Below are 20984 nucleotides of genomic sequence, written 5' to 3' on the forward strand. Positions count from 1 at the left end.
GTGACAGCGGAGACGCGTGGCTTCTCTGGCGTCAAACCGGTCTGAGAGGAGGCAGAGGCGCTGCTTGTTAGCATGAAACAGCAACACTCTCCGTTTGTTTTTGGGGGAACAAAAAGTGCAGCGTGACACACTTCCCCATTTGTCAGCTCAATAGACCACAACAGCGACGTCCACTAAACCAAACAGCAACTGACACTATTGGGAGCCTGTTTATGCAACTGTACAATGACTGCACACAGAAATAACAGTGGACTCTGAACACCATCAGTGTTTCCATTTAATATACAGACTGAATGGAACACTTGGTTTTCTTTTACTTGTTTATCCATTTTTTTTGTTGTTGCTGTGAGACTACAGGGAAGGACTTAAAGAGGACTCTGTGTCACGCTTGTCCCAGCAGCATTAGCTGTACTGTACTTTACTGCGGCTCAGGATCCTCTCAGTTCATCCTGGCTGTCAAAACTCGAAAACCATGCAACCATGTCTGTGTGACATTTCCAACACATGGGGAGCAAAGAATCAGGCAACGAATGGGGAATGTCTTTTAATGTGGTGATGGGGAGAAGAAAAGGGGGGGGGGGGAATTAACCTTTAGAAATCAAACATCCAACATTAAATCCAGCTCAGTATTTCTAATTTCTTTGTTATGTTGTATCCTCATCACAAAGCTGTGATTGTATTCAGTAGTTTTGCGCAACAATGGGTAGATCGTCATGTCAAAGCTATTTGTCTTTTCGCCAATCTTAATGAGTCACACTGACTTTGCTTTCTGATTTGTTCCATATGACACTTTCCACTTGTGTGTCTGTGTCTAATACATATGAGGACACACACGCTTTTATGGGTGGGTCCTTTTAATCTAGTTGTTTTCTCCGACAAACACAAATGCACCTCTGCTGACGTCTAAATGAGAATCTAGAGCCACAAAGAAACAAGACAAAGAAGAGCTGAGACGATGGAGCCAGCAGCAGAAAAGGGAAGAACAAGAGTGGGAATGATATGATTTGATTCCTACACTTTCTCACTGAAGGTTACCTTGATATAAGTCTGCAAGCTAAAATCTTATTTTTCACTATCATGTCATTTTCATCTCGTGTCTCCCGGGATGATATTCATTTACAGCTTGAATTCAAAAGGAAGAAAAAAGATCTGTTGAAATCACTTCTTTTTTTTTTTTTTTCCGAGATGTAGATCTAGTCCAGGAATAGAAAAGATGTTTTAATCTCAGATGAAGTTGCTTGACAGGTTATTTCTAAGAGACGGAGTGCTTTACAAATAGCACAGGGAGATACATCTCTGTCAGTGTGTCTCAACAAAACAGCACATTTCTCACCAATAAGATTAAAAGTGTTCAATACTTCAATGACTTTGCCTCAATGAAAAAATACTATATATGTTGTACAGTATGTTTATAGTGTATACAGTGTTTTTGTATCACTATCTTGAAATGGCAGGACTATGTTTTATTGTTTGCAAGGATAGTGACAATAAAGTTGGTTTGATTTCAATCATTTTCAGAACACCAAAAAAGGTCAAATTATCCCGAGAACTAGAGTGAGGCTATAAATGAAGCTAAATGCTAATGCCACCATGAACATGTCACAATGACACTGCTAAAATGCTGATTCTAATCAATGGTAATGTTAAGCAACATCTTAACTGTATAAGTATGTTCATATTTGACTATTTAACTAGCACTATTGTACAGCTAATGGGACGTTGATTAGTTTTAGAAAGTCTATGGCCATAAATGAAGACACTTGAAGACACAAACGTTATTATGATGCACCCTTTGGAGAAACATGAATGTCTTCACACAATTGTATGCTAATGTCTCATGTCGATGTTGAGACATTGTCAGATTTATCAACACCTGCACTTTCACAACTTTTATCGAGTCAGTTCTTGTGTAAAACGTGTCGTTGATCAGCACACATCTAATCAAAGCAGCAGCATTTTATTAAATCAACACATTTTCAGTAAATTAAATTAAAATATTCCACTCTGCCACTCGAGAGGCAGAGCAGGCTCTCGATGTTGACCCGGATTAAAACCGAGGCAGCGTTAATGTAAACAATACACCAACCATGACAGTTTGTTAATCGCATGTCAAGCTGTGTGATCTGCAGGCACCTGGCATTGTTACAATTGGCCCTTTGGCTGCGTGCGTCTGTGTGTGCATGACACGGCTGTCCTATTTATGGGTGTTTTGTCGTGCTGCCGGTAATCTATTACAACCGTTGAGTTATTGTGTGAAAGCTGGGTGTTGCCGGCTCACACAGCAACATGAGAAAAGGTCATATGGATGATGGAAAAAATCAGTGGTAAACATTGACTGTGGCATTTCTGAAAGATCAGTTCAAACGGTTCAGATTAAAAATAGGATCGGCTGCTCTTTATAAAAGCTGAGCTAACATTTTCTCCTGTAATGCCTCCACAGGACATGTATTGTACGTTTGGGTTTTGTCAACAACAATGTCCTTAGACACTCGAGCTGCATCTGAACCAGTCCTGGAACATCAACCTCCCAGCAACATTTTTCCGTACCAGTCTGTCGTGTTTATTTACAGCCCCAGACCTGAGAGTCTGACAACATTTATCTGCTCATTCAATTCGCTCAGCCTCCTCTAAATGTGAGAAGGCAAACTGTAAACATACACAAGCAATGACGAGGAGAGGAAGAGGTTGAAGTACAAAGCTTTATTTGAACTCATGACTGAAATGTGAAGGAACATACTGCCCATTTATTCTCTGCGTTTAGTTTAGTAAAATAATTTGCTGTGTGCACAAGCATGAGGTATCATGCCGACAGCGATAAAAACTAATATGTGGACATTACAGTGAGAGAAAAGCTAAATGATCCCTAATTAATAGGTTAGAGTAAATAAGTAAATTGGTGTGTTTTTCCTCCCATTAGTAGGTTATAAATATTAAATGCTGTGGTGCTGGTACAGCCTCTGCATGCTTTTGACTACCGTGCTTCTATTCATCACATTTTGTTTTAACACAGGCGACTTGTGACCCTCCTATCGGTCAGGAAGGTGTCCACAAGTGGCACCTTAACAGCAACAATGTACAAAATTACAAAATAAATACACTTTTTTAAAATCCATTTCTTCTGCCTTAAAATAGGCTCACAGAGCTCTTTTTAAACATCGACTGTGGCACTTTACATTAATAAGAGTTATTGTTGTTCCTTGACTTTAAGAAAAAAAAAAAAAAAAAAGCAGTGTCGAAAACATAATTCATGCAGCAAGTGTGAAAAAAAGGCTATCATACCTCGAGTTTGATCCAACACGTTTGCATCAAACTGACCGAAAGAACACAAGTTGCTCAGTACGACACTGAAGCCAACGGTTTTCATTCCAGTTGTGGTGAAGCAGAGCTGAAGTTGCACTCTCATGCTGTTGCGCTTATCCGGCTTCTCTTTCTCTTCTGGCTCCGCTGTCCAGTAATGAAGCTGAACATTACTTCACTGCTCATTTAAAGAACATCTTTAAAGCGGGTCCTGCCATCGGACTCTGGTGGAGAGATGGTATCGCCGGGAATGAAATCAAGAGAAACTCAAACTGACCTGTGCACATGACACCTGCAACGAGAAAGAGGGAAAAGATATTCAGGCCAGCGCCAACAATGCGTCTCTATCGTCTGTTACTTTAAAAGCAAGTAGAACATCAGAAATGACCGCGTTGACTGGGCTTTTTCAAACACAGCTCAACGTACTTATACATTAGCAACACTGATTTTAAGTGTTTTTACACAAGTATGGAATGAAAACCAAATTCGATGTGTTCACCCAGTCTTCGAAATGTCTTCTTGTGCTCTGAATTGAGGTCAGAGGGCTTTCTTTAATGAAGGCTTTTAAAGTGTGAAGTGTGCTTCTCCTCTCATGTCTGTGATCAGGAAAAGCTTGGCTTACTGCGGACCACCGCAGAAGGTACAGTATCTCACACCCTGACCCCACAGTGCAGTGACGCAAGTGTGCTTCAGCATCGTCTATGGTGGCGTATGAAGTGCTACATGCAGCATACATACGGTATACACTTGAGATGCTTTCGCGTTTCTATTTTGATATTCAGCAACAAAGCACAAAACCCCAGTCTGACCCAGAGGCTATGAGCAAATAATTGGGAGCTTGAGGGTGTAAATCTCCAGGGAAGATATCGAACTCACTCCCGTCTCTTCTCTCCCGCCTTCAGCAATAAGGTCAGACAAGTGTTTAATTAATGCTGCCCTCTGACAGTGAGATGCAGCAAGAAGACACCGATAAGGGAAATAAACAGTGCGATACTGAATGATAGTGATTAGCCTGAAGATAAAGCTGTGATGCAAGTGAAAAGAACAAAATATTATAAATATTAGCTTCCTTTTCGTAAACGGCAAAAGAAATGCCAAGAATGAAACTGGAACTCCTCTAGAAATCGGGGTGTTAATGTGTTCCATGGTGATACAGTACATCTGTGAATCAGACTGTAGCAGATGTTTTCATTCGGGCATCTCTGAACCTGAACTTCTCCCCAAATTGTAAACAGCCCAGCAGTCGGATCCACAAGCTGTTAGCATTCAGACAAATCCAGTAAATTGTGAGATAACACTGTGCTCTCAGTGTTCTGCATGAATCCATTATTTACAACACTGGTGAAGTGACCACACACTCTTATCTCCATGATCTATTCCTTTAAGTGCTTGTTTGGCAACGTGCCTGTGTAGGAGATGTGTTGGTAAGATAGAACAATGATTTACCTGTGATACTTTTGGTGAACGCTGTGCCCCACAGTATGTCTTTCTGCACTATAGGCTCACGTCTGGCGTTGCTCAGCGGCGGATCGAGGCTCAGCGGAGACACGGTCAGTTTCTCTCGGGTCGAACGAGGTCCAGCAGACAAAGCTGTGGCCTTCCCTGCGGCAGCTCTTCATACTGAGAAACGGCCAATCAAAACGCTCCTCCATCCTGCTGGTTCTCGACAGGTTGCAGAATCAACGTCCATAATAGCGTCCATTACCTTGTGTTTTAAAACTATTTAAAGTGCATCAAAATCAATAATACTGTCATATTCAGGTAGTCTTTAACATTTGGTGAAATAATCACTATTCAATATTTCTTCAATTTTGTAAAGATTAAACACTATTTCCTTGTTTGTTCTTTACTATCGAATGACTTGTATATAAAATGGACCCAAACAATGTTAATGTAAATTCATGTTTATGTGGCTACTTGTTACCCGTTTGTAGGAACTGCAGACATGAGTTGGGACTTTATAATTAAAAGGCCAACATGAGGCTTCACCTGAAGGCAATATTTAACCATTTATGATAAGTTGTGAGCCTCGGCTGCAGCTGCAAAATACAGTTATGCTCATTTGCGTTTGAAAATACTCTTACAATTATTAAAGGTTTACCTGTATATCAGGTAATTGTGTCAGTAAAAGTTATTGATTTAATTTTATCAATATTTTCATCAATTCATCTACAAATAAACTAAATTATATCAATAATGATTCATTTAAAACAATGTAAAATGTATCTTCAATGTAGTTAATTACTTAACTCCGATTTAGGGTTATTAGTAATATTAAATAATGATTAGTTCACCATTTCTTAATGATGGCTGGTGTAAATCATTATGTGCTGCCATTAGTTACTGGATATAATGTGTTATGATTATTATAATATTGCAATTGATTAAATCAGTATTAAAAGTGAAAATATTTCACACCAAATTCCCCTCACTCACCACGACCACCTCCCTCAATATTTATAATATGTGAACGACATGTTTAAAAATGCATAGGCCATCTGTGCACTTGTCAGTGCAAACAAACTTTGGCTAGCTGCCCTCCCGTTTGAATCGAGCCAAATATGGCCGCCACACAGCAGAAGTCTTCACATGTATTTATATTCCCACGGGGCTTCGCTCCTCGCTGGAGTCTGTGAGTCCCGTTCTGTGCCTTGATGCTCGGTTCAGACTGCAGAAGTCTTCTCTCGGGCAGTAGGAAGGTGAGGTAGATTGCACTGTCTTGTCATTTCATGCTCGATCCTTCGCTGGCATTTGTCATTCTCACTTGTTGTGTATTGGGAAATTTGGGAATTAAGGTTAACAAGCAGCTCACAAGTTAAAAAAAGAAGGAATGTCTCAATGTGGACTCGTAAAAAAAAAAAAAATCCAAAGTAAAGAATGTAGTTAAGACTCATTGCTTTAGTCCTCAACAATGGGTCACATGACAGGCACTTCAGCACCAGGTAAAAAAAAAAAAACACAGCTGCCCTCCCACCACAGGGGGAGCCACACCTCTCTACACGGAGCTCTCGTCCGGCCTGGGCAGCAGCTGAGTGTGTTTCCTCTTCTCTAAGATCCTGTTGAGCTCCTCGGAGAAGGAGTAGCAGAGCGGTGACGTGCTTTCAGACTCGCTCTGCCTCAGCAGCACGTAGCTGTTGCCGTTCATCCTCCGCAGGACGCTGGGCAGCGTGGCCGACAGCCCGCTGGGGAAGTCGCACTCTGGAGAGGGATGTTGCGGAGTTGGTGGGAGAGGAGGGGCCGGGGGAGGCGACTCCTTATTGGGTGATGAGTGAGCCTCTCCGGGGACGATCTGGAGGAAGCCTCCATCCTGGATGTTGCCGTTGTGCTGCTTTGAAAATCCATTACATATGCCGTTTCCGTTACAGTGGCTTGAGATGGTCTTCAGCTCCATGTGGGAGGAGTTCCTGTGCTGTTTTCTATTCCCGTGGTGCCTCTTACTGTTCGGGTAGGCTGAAGCGGCGGCTCGTAATGAGTACTTCCCTCTGTTGCCCACTCGCAGGCAGAAGCCCACGTAGACGAGCACCACGGTGAGGACTACACACAGGCCTCCGAGGATGGTGATGAGGGACAGATATACGGCCTCCATGTTCCTGGTGGAGAGCAGCTCTGAGTGGGGGAGGAGAGGAGCCGGGGGCGGTGGCCTCTCGGAGGAGGGATGCTGAGTGGGGGCTAGCAGGGTGGCAAAGAAACGGTAAGGGTCTTCGGTTGGCTCGACAGGTGGGGGAGGGGGCAGGTCCAGGCGGACGGTGACATTGAAGGCAACTATGGCGACATTGATGCTGTTCTCGACAGCGAAGCAGGTGTACAGCCCGCTCTGGTCCTGCCGGGCCTCGATGATCAGCAGGCCGTCTGTGCCAGTTCTGAAGCCAGAGTTGAGGCCGTAGCCCTGCAGCTCGCTGCCATCCAGAGTCCAGAGGGGCGTCGCCAAGTTTGAGCTGAGCTCGCACTGCAGCAGCACGTCATCGCCCACCCGCACAGAGCGGCTCCGCACGACTACGTCTGCAACACAGATACGAATAACACAGAGTCTAATTTCACATTACGTTTACAGGACAACTCACAACATAGCCTCCGACTCATTTCATATGGTAATTACTAAACTGATCATAGACTGTCCAAACTTATTGAGGCATAAACTCCAATTCCATATCTTTTAATTCCTGCCATCGCTTTACGTCACACAGAGAACAGAACGACGGAGGGGCAGACGATGCTACATTTTATCAGATTGAAATTGTGAAGTGAGAGAAGGCATTTGCCTGCCTTGAATATCAAACAGAATTCTCTCCAGAGATGGCAAAAATGTGATTAAAGAAGGGAAAAGAGGATATTGCCAACGCAGTGTGCATAATCAACTTTCAAAGAGGCCTTCATGCCATCTGATGACAACTAAGCATCTTTTGAGTCCTTCCTAACATTTTCTATTTTTAATCTCCCTTTCATCGTTAACTGTGGTTAAAGCAAACTTTAAGCAGCAGCACCTAGCTGCAGAGGAGATTTCTGCGTACCGTCTTGTGTGTTTTCACATCCTCTGCTGCCCTGCTGGATGTCCTGGATTAAAGTGGATCTGTAATGAAGGAGAAAACATAACAATAAGTATATATCCGTGCAAATATTAAACACGCACTTGCTGTAACATAAAAACTATTGAATCTTGTTGGTAAGTATATTGAGATCTCCATTTTCTCCTATTTGTATTTTGTGCTATAGTCTGTCTCATATCATTTATCGCCTCCATAACAGCTTTCTGCTGAGTAAGCAAATCTGTCCAGGTTTAAATCAGTACACTTCGAGTACACAGCTGCATGCTCTGTTCACTATCCCAGCCAGCATCAAGGTTCTGCCAGAGATGTGATTACGCAACAGTTCTAGGAGCTGACACTGTGACAGGGCACTGTGATACTTAAGGTTAGTTAAATCAAACACACAAAAGGGCACCTGCAGCACTTTAATCATCCGATCCAATCACACACAAACACACACGCACACACACAGGCTTCAGCACCCACCTGTCTGCTTGAGCCATTACGTCCACACACTGGGCTCCGTTCCAGGCACAGTGAGGGTCTCTGGCAAAGACGCAGTCGTAGCAGGAGGTGTATCTGTGACAGCTAGAGAGGGGAAGCTGCACCACTCCTGATGGAGAGCCCACGTATACACTCATCTGGTGGCGAGAGAGATGAGTTAAACACTGTAGGACGGAGAGATTACTTATTAAATGTGTGTGTGTGTGTGTGTGTGCGTGTGATGGTCAAACACAATACCTGTTTTGCTGACAGCAGCAGGCTGTTAACAGGCTGTGGTTTCTCGAACAGTTGAAGCTCCTCGATAATGTGAAGCTGACCCTCGATTTCTACAGCTTTATGTAACCAGCCTTCATCTGAGCGACACACACAAAGAGGAGAAACATGAGAATTATAAATACCATACCAACCAGCAGCAGCCAGTACTACAAACGCAGTTAACATGCATTTCTGTCAACCAGTTTCCAAAACAAATCACTGTGTTTTGGATTGATCTATATATAAATTAAATTGCAAACACTTGAAACTAACACTTAAGATAGGCAATCCACGTATTTGCCTGTGTTTCTTATCATAGTTACAACATTGTTGAGTGGAAATGCAGCCATGGTTGGCGTTTTCGAGAAGGTTCAGACATCGAAGATGTGGAGTTCTCACGCAAAACACAATGTTTTTAATGCAAGAAACAAACTCAATTTAATTGTTCTGTTCACATGGTTTCTTTCACAGTTTTTATCTTGTGGGTTTGATTCTCTGTAAACTTAATGTGTTGCTGTATGAGCCACTTGAGCACATATTTGTGTTCTGTATATTGTTTACGTAAGTAGCAATGGAACATTAAATGATGTACATCTTTGAATGAACCCTTGTTCCAACACTTTCCCTGCCTCGTGGACTTCTGGATACTTTGGATTTCCACAAGAAAGATACTTTGTAGACTAAGTGGCCTAAGAACATGTTGACTCTAAAGAACACATCAACAACCTAATAATCATGGAACAATGTTGTAAATTTGACCAAAAAATTAACTGACAAAATAATGGGTTACCATTTTTAACAGGGTTTCTGTTCCTGGTTTCATATTCTCAAATCATAGTGAAATGAATGAAAAACACTTAAATACATCATAGGTATATGCAGCTAGTAATCGACACAGCTAGCCTGGCCACGGTGACTCAACAATAAATAGTCCAGGACATAATCCCCCATAAAAACAATGGATTTTGGCAGATTTTGCTACCTTTGCCTTTACCGTTTCCAGTAGTTATGCTAAGCTAAGCTAATTGTAGCTTTACATTTAGTGAACAGTGGAATCAATCTTCTCATTTAACTCTCGACATTTCCGAAATGTCGAACCATTATCACACAATTATACCTGACATGAATTCATACACACCTGTGCCCATGTACAATACATGGTATGTTCGTCCATCTAAGCCTTGGATCATGTTTACGGCCATGTGTGTGTAGTCTGTGGTCCGCCTGAACAGAAGTGGTCGTCTGTCTGAAGGTTGGACCTGCCGGGACATCAGAGGATGCCTCCGGACAAAGTTCAGCACATCATCAGGCAGGGAGGTGGAGACGTTGATGCCCCTGGCCCTCAGAGCGTCAGTGATACACTGCAGGAAAAGAAGCCAAAGAGAGCGATGAGAAGCAAGTCACGAGGCAGGATGTGGGCTGCGGGGAGAAGAGACATTTTTGGCCCACTTGTAATAAAGTTCTCTGTAAACAGAGACGGATGGTGGACGGCAGAGAGGATGTCACGAGGCTTAGCGAGATGGTCTGCGGAGGAAAATTTAAAGGATCGAGAAGAAAATGCGAGCCTGTGTAAGATTCTGTCGGGGGGGGGGAAATGATACTTTTCACATGGACAACAATGAGACACTGCGAGTTCAGCAGCCGGCTTGAGCTGACATGCGGGCGACTCAGCTCTCTGAGCACCTGACTAAGGGAACATCTTTGCTTCAGCCAACTCCTCTAAGAGGCTTTCACGGTCCCAAGTTAAAGCCCTTGACCGTTCCGTTCCGTTTAATAGCAACGTTAGAATTAAGTCCTACAAAGTGTTGAAATGACACTACAGTGGATAATGTCTGCTTCTGCTAACGACGCCACGGCCCTGACTGCCGCACTAAGCCATTGTCGCCAAAAAGCTACGGGCTGGAGTTAATCGGCATGGAAATGGGTTTCAGTGACATAAGCTGGTTGTGTTTTGAGCCTCATCCTTTCTATCATCTTCCCGCATCTTTTCGTCCTAATCTTTACTTTGGATCAGCTTCATCTGCTCTCCGTTGGCGTTTGGGAGGGAGACTTTTCTCCTGTTCTTCATCTTGAGTTGAAGGGGCTGAGAGGGAGGCAGTGCGTGCGTCTTTCTGCACGTGTGTGTTTACCGTTCCAGGTCGTGGGTCAGGGATCTTTCCAGTGTATTCCTTCCACTTAGAGTCCTGGTTCTCCATGTACGGTCCTTGAAAGGCCTCTTGGACTTCAGACAGAGAGAATCGACACACTGCAGACGCCTTGACGTTTTTCCTACAGAGAGCGACACAGACGGAGTGAGAAAAAGACCAGAGCACAGGCCACAAAATAACAGCTGCAAACCCAGTGTTGCCATAGGGACAGCAGTTGAAGTACAGTAGATCAGTGGCGCACCTAGAAAGATGCACAGCGGAGGGGGGAGGAGATGACAGAGATAGTAGGAGGATTCATAGAAGTCATACATCTCTCAGAAAAATGTAGGAGGGAAGGGGGAGAGGAATACAAAATGATTTCAGAGAGGTGGAGTAGGAGTTAGAGCTCAAAACAACAGAAACGCTGAAGATAATCAATGTTTGTTTATGCTCTCTGTACCACAAAGCCTTTTGCTTTGGCATAACATTCACTTCTCAGCCGATACATCCCTGCAGTGAATGCACCACATTGAAAAGTGAAAACTAGTTTCTACGAAGGGCCACTGCAGTTACAACCTTAAAGATGTTCCTGAAAACAAACTACATTTTTTTCTGCAACAGCCATGTGACGCATTCAGTAATCATCTCTCTGTATAGTAGGTCTTTGGAATCTCTCTTTTCACGGTGTCAGAGCCGTTTAAGTTACTGCTAAAGAAAAACATACTTTTTCTATTTCCACCGTTTCACATTAGATGCGTTTAACTGGAAAAAAACAAAAAAAACATGGAGTGGCATTTATGGTGAAGCAGCCACAGGAAATCTTCCATATAGAAATGCAAAACAGTACTTTTCAGTATTATTTTCATCAGTGGTTATTTTAAATGAATTAAAAAAGAAGAGCTACAGTGTGGAGTCAACAGGTTAACTTCTCTTTAACTTTTCTTTTTAGTCCATCTAAATCTGCTTTCTAATTAATATTCTCTCCTCAAACTGCAGTAAAACCCCTCCACCAAACTTCTTTTTTTTTTTTTCACATCGTTTGAATGAAAAAGTTCCCCTCTCTTTCATCTAGTCCTCGACCGTCTCCTTCGACTTTCTCAATGTATCGATTGCTGCCTTTCATCTTTATCTCACTCTTTTACATTTGCATCCTCAAAGTCCCCGTCAGCCGGAGATCTCGACACACGTTCCCACTCACCACTCCAGGCCGAAGATGCCGTAGAAGAGCGTGTCCTGCGGCGTGAGGCCGGGCATGACAAACATGCTGCGCAGCATGTTGAAGTGGAAGTCGTACTCGGGCAGAGAACATGTCAGCCTGGCCTTGAGGAAGGACGTCCACCGTTTCTGGAGAGTTAAACGGCCTCCCCGGTCTCCCTGAGGGAAGAAGGGTGAGGGAGAAAAAGGAGAAACAGGAGGAGGAAGGGGAGAGGGTCATATGAGGTAAGGCCTGGATAAATGAAAAACGGACTCAATCGACTCAAGGTGGCACACAAGGGGAACTGAGCCCCCTAAAGAGTGCAACAGATGGCATTGGAAAGCAATAACAAAACAAGATTATGGCTTCCCATAGGTATTGTGAGACTCCCCACTGTAATCTACAGGTTTGTGTAAAAGTGTGTATTTTCTGTCCCGCAGCAGACTGCAGCACACCTAAAGAGTGAAAGATTCTTGACACGTTCGTACTGGAAAAGCTCGACTCAAGGCCACGATTCTTTTGGAAATCCAGAAAATGACATCACTCTTTGATCAAAACTTTTAAATGTATTCAGCCTGTGGCAAATTGCAAATGTCACACATGCCGCCGCAGGGCATTTCTATTAAGATGAATAAACAAATATGCTGCCACAACTTCAAGGAGAGAACTTGTGAGCCGATTTGATTTTAAGGTGCCACAGGAGAGAACAAGGTTATTAGGCTGTACAGTGAGCTCTCATTATTCTTAACTCCTTCGTGGGCAGCAGGAGATGTAAATCATTCACATTTCAGGCAGCAGAGGATGCTAAACAGTCCGTCTCTCCCCTGCTGTCACCCATCCCTCGCACCCAGAGCTACAGTGACGCTGCAGCCCATTCATCAGCTACAAACTCTGCTCCTCTAATCTCAATAGGGCCATGCTACAAATGCGTTCTCCATCCAGCCCCTCATCTATTATAGCAACCCCTTCTATCATCGTCAAAGACTTCACTCAAGCTAGTCTGATGCAATACTTCTCTCCCAGTTGTGAATCACATCCTGCGTCCTTTTTGAATCTACACTCACCTTACAAATGCGAGCCACGCGTGCCACCCTGCTGTGGCTGTAGGTTGTCGTCTGCTCCTGGCTCTTCTCGGTGAAGAAGTAGTAGATCTTATCATCGTCGCCGGTGCTGCTGCCCAAACTCTCCCTCACGAGCGCCGAGCCCACAAAGTTTGCCTCTGTATGGGGGAGGCAAAGATGCACTGGCTAATGCTGTGTTGGTTTTTTTCCTTTTTGATTAAGGAATTAACAAAGCAGCTGCCTTTGATACCCTAAAACTAGGTTTAGTAGTTTTCCCAAACAAAATTATTAACGTAATATTCTACTTGTCTAACCTGAGGTGTCTCACCAAAACAGTAAACATCTTTAACAGAGGAGATGGCTACTTATAAGACAAGAGAAAATGAATGGTAATCCAAGCACTAACACAATTTGAACAGATGGTGAAAACGATAAAAGGAGAAGATGTTATCTGCAAAACACAACGATTTGAGTCATTTAAACCCCAAACCAGGTTTCAGGAGGAATATATAAACAAACATAAGAGTCCAAAGTCATTCTAGTGGCTTTGTGAGGCTGTGCTTAGGCACAGTTGTACTTGAAGAAAAACACCAATGCCAGCATGCTCACAGGTATAATGTTTATCATGTTCACTATCTTAGTTCCACCTAAAAATGCTGAAGGGCTTTTATTATTCCAGGAGATGAACTCACCGTTCAGCCAGCGTGTAGGGGCATCTTCTGTCTTCAGTGTGGGGGACGGAGAGTTGCGGCGGATATCTGGAAAGCTCCTAAACTCGTACTGGGAAGCTGTATACATCTGCTGGTCTGGAGGAAAACCAATGGATCAGATTCTACAGTCTTTTGGTAAAACTCTGGAGGTGACTGACAACTGTTGAAGGGCTTACCGATGATGAGGGCAGTGAAGCCCGTCGTCGGGCCGTAGGGACATTTGTCTCTGCCCTCTTCAGGCTGAGACGACATCACAAACTTCTCCTCATTCTATACAGGACAAAACATTTGGGTAAAGAGGACATTGAGTCCCACCTTAAAGCCATACATGAGGAATCACAGAGAGGTAAGAAATTACATATCAAAAGGGATTCAACAGCACTGAAAGGTCTGTAATTGACATACTATGTATGCACAGAGGGGTCTGAAGGCATGAGTCCCACACATGTAGAGATGAGTCGAGTTGAACCTCTGGAGGAAGCGGATGTGATTGAAACACTCCGTCTGGAAGAGGATGAGAAAGATGCTATGGTGAGGAAACGATTATCAATACATAGGAGAGAACCCCTTACGAAAAGATGAAAAGAAAGGACGAAGAAGAACTAAATGCCTACCTTATTGTCTTTTCCCTTGAGCAGACACTGACGTTTTTGCTCGGGGGAGGCTTCCCATTCAATCTAATACACACACCACATATGATACAGTGAGACAGGAAGAGCACAACAAATTGGATGGATTCACATCACTGACGTCCATACAATTTAGTAAAATGCTACAGATCTGACAGCATGTAATCAAGAGTAATGTCTTTTTTTGCTTTAATATTTCATAGATCAGGAATTTTGAGCTCACAGCATCTGAAGTCATTGCGTTGTTTAACAGCATCGTATCTTTTAAAACTCTTCTGACACAAAGACAGTTGGAACAGGTGCATTTATAGCAGGAGACGCAGGAGTGGCTGCGAGGGAATGTTACGCACGCACATCAGTAATTATACCTCATGACAGACAGCAACGCTGTGTTAACATAATTAGCATTACAGCTTAACGTCAGGTTGTCACCAGGTAACAAACACCGCAGCGTGAAAGTGAAAGAGGATTTTCAGCTTCCCTGGGTGTTTAAAAGGACGGTCAACTTTGAAGACGTTATCCTGCAGCATGCCATCGTCTGAGAACTAGACTCAATCACAGCAGCTGACATTTGCGTTGTGGATGTTTTCTTTAAAAAAAAAAAAAAAAAAAATCACTATAGCTTGGACCAAAGCAAATGTGTTTCATCTTCAAATACCATCTGTTGTGCTATTCTGGATTATGTCATTACTTTATTGCACATGGATGCATTGTGAATAACTTGTTCAAGTCATTTGAGACCAGATATGTAAATATTACATGGAGAGGTAACTAATGAGTGTAGAGTATTTTAATGGCAGAATCTCTTATAAATTCCAGCCATAAATAGTGTCAGAAATTGGGTTTGACATGAAGAGAATTGTGAGGATTATAACTTTAATGAGCCAAATGTCCTAATATAATCACCAACCTGGAATATTAATCAGAGTCAGAATGAACCTCTTCAACTCTTTGTGGGGTCTGTGTGGTTTTAAGTTAAAACTGGCAACACTAGATTGAGGTAGATAGATAGTATGCTAATTACTGCATAAATTAGAAACAATTTCTGTGTCGACATGCTCCAATGTGTGGATGAGATGAACATGAATTCTGTATCTATTTAGAGTGAGAAGATACAGTAGTTAGTTTTCTGTTTTTTTTCTCATTAATATGTAAGTTTATGCAGCAATGTGCTCCTGCGGTGAAACTGTGAGTTATTAACACAACTACACACAATAAACAAACACACAAGGGGTGACATGGGAATAAATAGTTTTCGCCTCAAAACGAAATAATGTTGCCTCAAAAAAAAAGTTCCTGCGTTGTGGAATGCAAATGAAGTTGTGGCAGAGTTAAGGATATGGCAGCGGAGGTGCTAAACATGAAGCGACACAGAAAACAAACTCACAGTGAGAGCAGAGCTGGCTGAAATGTCTGAGGCATTGAGAGCAAAAACAGCCCCGCGGGCCCCGACGAAGAGACGCTCACTGTCAGCCTCCAGCAACATGGTGCTCGCTGCAGAGGACTGGAAACGTCTGCAGCCCTGCAGACCTGAGAGAGGAAGAGGAGGATTGATTGTTAATGAACATGACTTTTGTAACACTACGACTGGTTCTGCTACATCCATTTATCAAAACAGCTCTAGTGTCCTTTAGAAAAAAAAAATACATAAAGAGACGACACATTGAAAGTCAGAGGGAGCAAAAACCAACAGACATAAGCAAGTTTTTCTTTTGTTGTTGTGCTTCACTGATAATATCCATGGTGTGATTATTGGACGTAGCAGCCTGATTCTCATTCATATGGCCACACACACACACACACGGGAGTATCTCAGCACACACACTGTCCACTGCTGCTTTTCAAAAGCTTCCTCTGTTCACAATCATCTTTTCTCAAACACTCCAGGAGTTTACTCATTTATCATCTGTAGCAACACTGGAGTGATTTCTATATTATGCAGCACACCTAAACACAAACTGATTATATTGTCATCTGGATTTTTATTTGATAATTTAAACAAAAAAAACAATTTTAAAGGGAGAAACAGAAATCTATTCGTCGCCTGTGATGGATTTCTCTCTGTATGATTGCTGAGCGCTAAGGAGGCCTCGCTCTTTGATTCTGAGGGACTCGCTTCAAATCCCAGATTCTTTTTTTAGACTGCAAGAAAAAATAATTCCATTAAACTCCATTGTACTGCAGCTGCACAGAAAATCACTTTCATGACCTCAAAGTTCGTTGCTTTTAGTCAGAAATAACAACAATGCACCCCCCCCCCCCACACACACACAACTAAATGGGAAAGGCAAGATCTTTTCTCATAGCAGCTTTTTGACAGTAGCGATGCTTTAGGGTCGGCATTTCTGTCATTACCGTTTATCCACTGACTTTTCCTTTCATTATCGGTGCTGAAATGTTTAGTCAATTATCAATTAACAGAAAATTAATCGGCAACAATTTGGATGATCAATTGCGTAAGTCTTATCAAGCAGAAGAGCCCCAAAGTTTGAAGGTTTCTGTCCTATCAAATGTTAATATAATGTTTATATTAAATTGTAAGATCTTTTTTGAAAGAGAGACCTGAATAAATAAAAACAAACCTTGCCAGACCAAAAAAGGACAAATACATAACCGGACAAACATCAGTGAACATTAATGTCTTTACATGACAATGCATCCAATAGTTTGCACTCAAAACCACAAATATCAACCTCATGGTGGCGCGAGAGGAAGATATTTATTTGTTGCACCATTTCCATACATAAGAGCTCTGCTGTTAGCTTAGATACAAAATCCTTTAAATTTGGTGTTTTCAGCATCACAAACATAATTTATATCTAGCTCTGACCAGAGATGAAACGACAACCCCACCATGGACAATAGAAGCCACGGGATTATGCTTATCCCACACAGCTCTGCTGAGGAAGGAGGCGATAATGAAAAGAGGCCCAACACAACATCAGAGATCCACTTCTGCTTCATGTGGGTTTCTGTGGTTTGAGGTTTTATTGCTTTGTGAGCATGAACCCCGTCCAGTTTTCCAGGCTATATTGGGATGCATCTGTTTCGACAGGACAAGACAGTAATGAGGTTCACTCATACAAACACTCAGCAAAGACACACGCTGTAGCACACACACACACACACACACACACACACACACACACACACACACGCCATGTCATGAGGTCACTCGCTACAGTCCTGAGATGCCAGAGAGTTATGTAAGTTCTAAACATACGATCTATCAGGACTCCACTTAGCTTAGGTAAACATGACACCACAGTCAACAGTCACAGGGGCATGTCAACCTAAAAAAGATCTCCACAAAACAACTGTGATGTGACCGCATGAAAAATGACAGCAAAGCTTTAGTTTAATGTCTAATTAAAATATCTGATGCAACTAACGTTGAGCATATTTATCTATCAGCTGGGGTGGAGTGTTTACAGCAATTAAAAGCAATAGAAACTTGATAGCGAGCCACTTTTTCTGCCCATTGGTCTACAGTCGCTCAACTCAGACTTCCTGCTTCCTTGACCACTTCCCTTCCACACTGAAGACTGCATGGTTACCAAGTAAGCCGTCATTAAGATTCCTCTCAGCTGCTGCAAAACACAATCCACACTGCTCACTTCAGCAGCAGCAGCAGTCAGTTCTCCTCCCAGACTGCTCCTGGGTAATCAGGTGTCTACTTTTCCTCACTCATTCTCAGCAGGAGGAAGAAGAGTTCTACCTGTACGGGACTTTCAGAACAACAGCTCTGCCTACGCGATACCAGTGCCTCATTGTGAGTGAACACAATGCTTTACAGCAGAGACAACGCCTACGTTTTCCTCAGCGTAATCCGAGCATTAGGACACACAATGCCTGACAGCTGGAGCCATGTCACTGAAAACTACCTCGCTGAGAGTGTGACGCAGCCGAGGAAGATTTATTAACTGTATCTTACAAGATCGTGAGAGAAAAGGCCCGTTTGATTCATTCTACAGGGAAGCAGAGAGAGAAGCCCAGATAACAGTATTACCTGAGCAAACACTTGGAGGGACCTCAGCTGATCAGCACAGTACACAGTGTTCAGACACACACACGAACCTGTAGGCGACGGACTGTGACGTGACAGCCTTAAACTCATTGTCAGGTCTGTTTACGGTCGAGCACATCCTGGCGGGACGACAGGCGGTGCTGAATAAACAAAGTTAAATCCACCGACTGTATTTCCCAAAATACCTGACAGGTTCAAATCAGTGTGCGTAATGAAAAGGTATTTAGATGTTTAGTCATTATTTTTAACAACCTGCTATCTCTCTGTTTTGACAGCTTTTAGCCTCTCGTTCCCTCAAAACTGAATTCGTCAAATTAATAACACGTAACGACCGTCCCTCCCTCAAATTGTTTTCACCTTCTTTGTGGTGACGTTGCTATGTTTGATTTAACTACCCCACACAGGTTCGGAGGCTTTGCCTTTTTTAGGTTGCTAAGAAACAGAGATTAAATGGATTAGAGGTAAATTTGCATATCGAAGTCTTCTCATCAGGAAGAGGGACGCAAAAGAAACAAAGACCAGAGGCAAAGGCGAGGGAAAGGAATTGAAAGAGGGCAGAGCATCAATGAAAAGTACAAACTAATAGATACGAAATGAAGGAGAAGAGACAGAGCTTAGGTGCTGAGGCGGAGAGATGGATGGTAGAGGAGGAGGAGAGGGGGGGGGGGGGGTGGGGGGGTGGATGAGAGAGTGACGGGGCATCAGACGCAGAGAGGAGTCGTGTAGGAGGACCTGTGGGCAGGCCTGAGCACTAACCGATGATTTACTGAAAGTCAGATAAAGGTATCAAGAGACGTTCGTAGCAGGAACTAGCTCTATCCATGTTTTCCATGGATAGAGCTAGTGTACGTAGGTGATGTATGAGAGAAAGACAACGGTTTAGAAAAAGAGAAGGGGAGAGGAGGGATATCGTACCAGAAGATCTAAGAGAGTAAATTTGGCTGCAAGTCGAAGGTGAGACTTGAGAAAATGTCCTTCACGCATCTGTGTATCAACAAATAAAGTCCAGGATCAGATAACAGTACTGTTTAAGGAGACACACACACACACACACACACACACACAAAAGACAATTACTGTATACGGCCATCTTACGCCATACTACAATAGTTGTCATGGTTACGCTGCTCCTAAACTACCTACGGTGGATCCAAGTGTGAAAGCCCCTCACTCATCTGCCTCCATCTCTGTGGCACCTCAGGCTACATGCCATCACTCACACAAGGTAAATGAATTATAATCACACGTTGGTAAAAAGAAATCATGGTTTGCAGAACAGTAGGCGTAAGATTTACCGGAGGCGAGCGGGTGTGTGTGCACAAGTTGTGTGTGCGCACACATGCGATTGAGTGAAAACAGAGTGTCAGGAGAGAGAAAATAAAGAAACTGAAAACAAGATCAAGAGAAAGAAGACGGCACCTGCAACACTACAGACTGAAGACACTGAACAGTATCAACATCTTTATTGAAAGAAACACGTTACTGCTGGTCTGAATATAAAGCACCGCATTAATATTTGAGTCATCTTAAGATATTTTACAAAAAAACGGTTCAAAGTTTGACTGTCAAATGGTAAAGATTGTTGAAATTTGACCGTCTGACAGAAACGTGTTGCATCATAAGCTGTTAAACAACATCTGCTGATTGTACCCCCCCCCCCCCCTCCCTCCCTCCCCCTGCTTGAGTTGTTGCTTACCACTGTTCAACACGGTGACGCGTGGAGTCACGTCCAGGTCCAGGGGCGTTCTGAACGGGTAGCCGGCTGCCGCACACACACAGCAGCTCAGCAGCAGCAACCGCACCGCAGAGGATCGAGCTCCCTGCATCTCCGCCGAGCGTCTCGTGAGACACAGAGACACACACACACACACACACACACACACACACACACTCTCTGACCAGGACGTGTACACATGCAAAAGGCACTCACACCGACATATTCACCCAACGACTCACAAACACCCAGTCACTGGCAGGCGGCCTCTTCCACAGTGATGTAGAGAGAAGCAAAGAAACCTGAAAGAAATGAGACACAAAACCATCGGTGTTAACAGTCATGTCTACACAAGCGTCACTTTAGAGTAAAAGTTGACAAAGCAGGAAAGCTGGTGAAGCTGAACGTCACACTTCAAACATATTAAATAAGCTGACGTTGAGGATTTCACAAGGATGACGACAGAGATACGAAAGAGACACAAAGGGCATTGGCTCAATAGGTTATTGGGTGCTTTTCGTAGATCGATGCCGCTGCGTGAGACCCGGGCCGGCTCTCCGCGTTGCATAGTCTTGCAGTGTGCAAGCAGCAGCTGCCCAGTACAAACACACAACAGCAAATATCATTAACCAAACAATGACCGGAGCAAACAGAGCTACGTGCCGATGTCACAAGCAAACACTTGAGAATTAAAACGCCGGCGGGATCGATAAGATGTGAAACCGGTTCTAACAGTAGACGTGCATGAGAGGAGTCAAATTCATGAGGGGAGAGATTGTGAAATATGATCACCTTTAAGAAGTGTGTGTGTGTGTGCGTGCCAATCACCAGTGCATGTACACCAACACTAAAAACACACTCCAGCCAATGGAGCATACCCGTCTTTGTTTATATACACATTCCCTCTCTCTAAAAGAGATAGTTCACTCCAAAATGAAAAATA

The 20984-nt window shown here is 43.2% G+C and overlaps 1 protein-coding gene across 1 annotated transcript; it reads right to left on the reverse strand.

Annotated features, from left to right (window-relative positions):
• Positions 1–5356: 5356 nt before the first annotated feature.
• On the reverse strand, positions 5357–20242 carry LOC142932902 (semaphorin-4G-like). Its single transcript, XM_076077007.1, is given in 15 exon segments — positions 5357–7296; positions 7806–7864; positions 8307–8461; positions 8562–8677; positions 9718–9940; positions 10709–10847; positions 11904–12079; positions 12965–13119; positions 13654–13767; positions 13848–13941; positions 14077–14175; positions 14286–14348; positions 15688–15830; positions 20024–20173; positions 20176–20242. Coding segments are annotated over 15 exon segments (2757 nt in total). The 3' UTR covers positions 5357–6292.
• Positions 20243–20984: the final 742 nt, after the last annotated feature.

This window comes from Anarhichas minor, unplaced genomic scaffold (assembly GCF_050575085.1).
Source record: "Anarhichas minor isolate MPS153535 unplaced genomic scaffold, ASM5057508v1 ptg000058l, whole genome shotgun sequence".
Classification (NCBI taxonomy): Eukaryota; Metazoa; Chordata; class Actinopteri; order Perciformes; family Anarhichadidae; genus Anarhichas; species Anarhichas minor.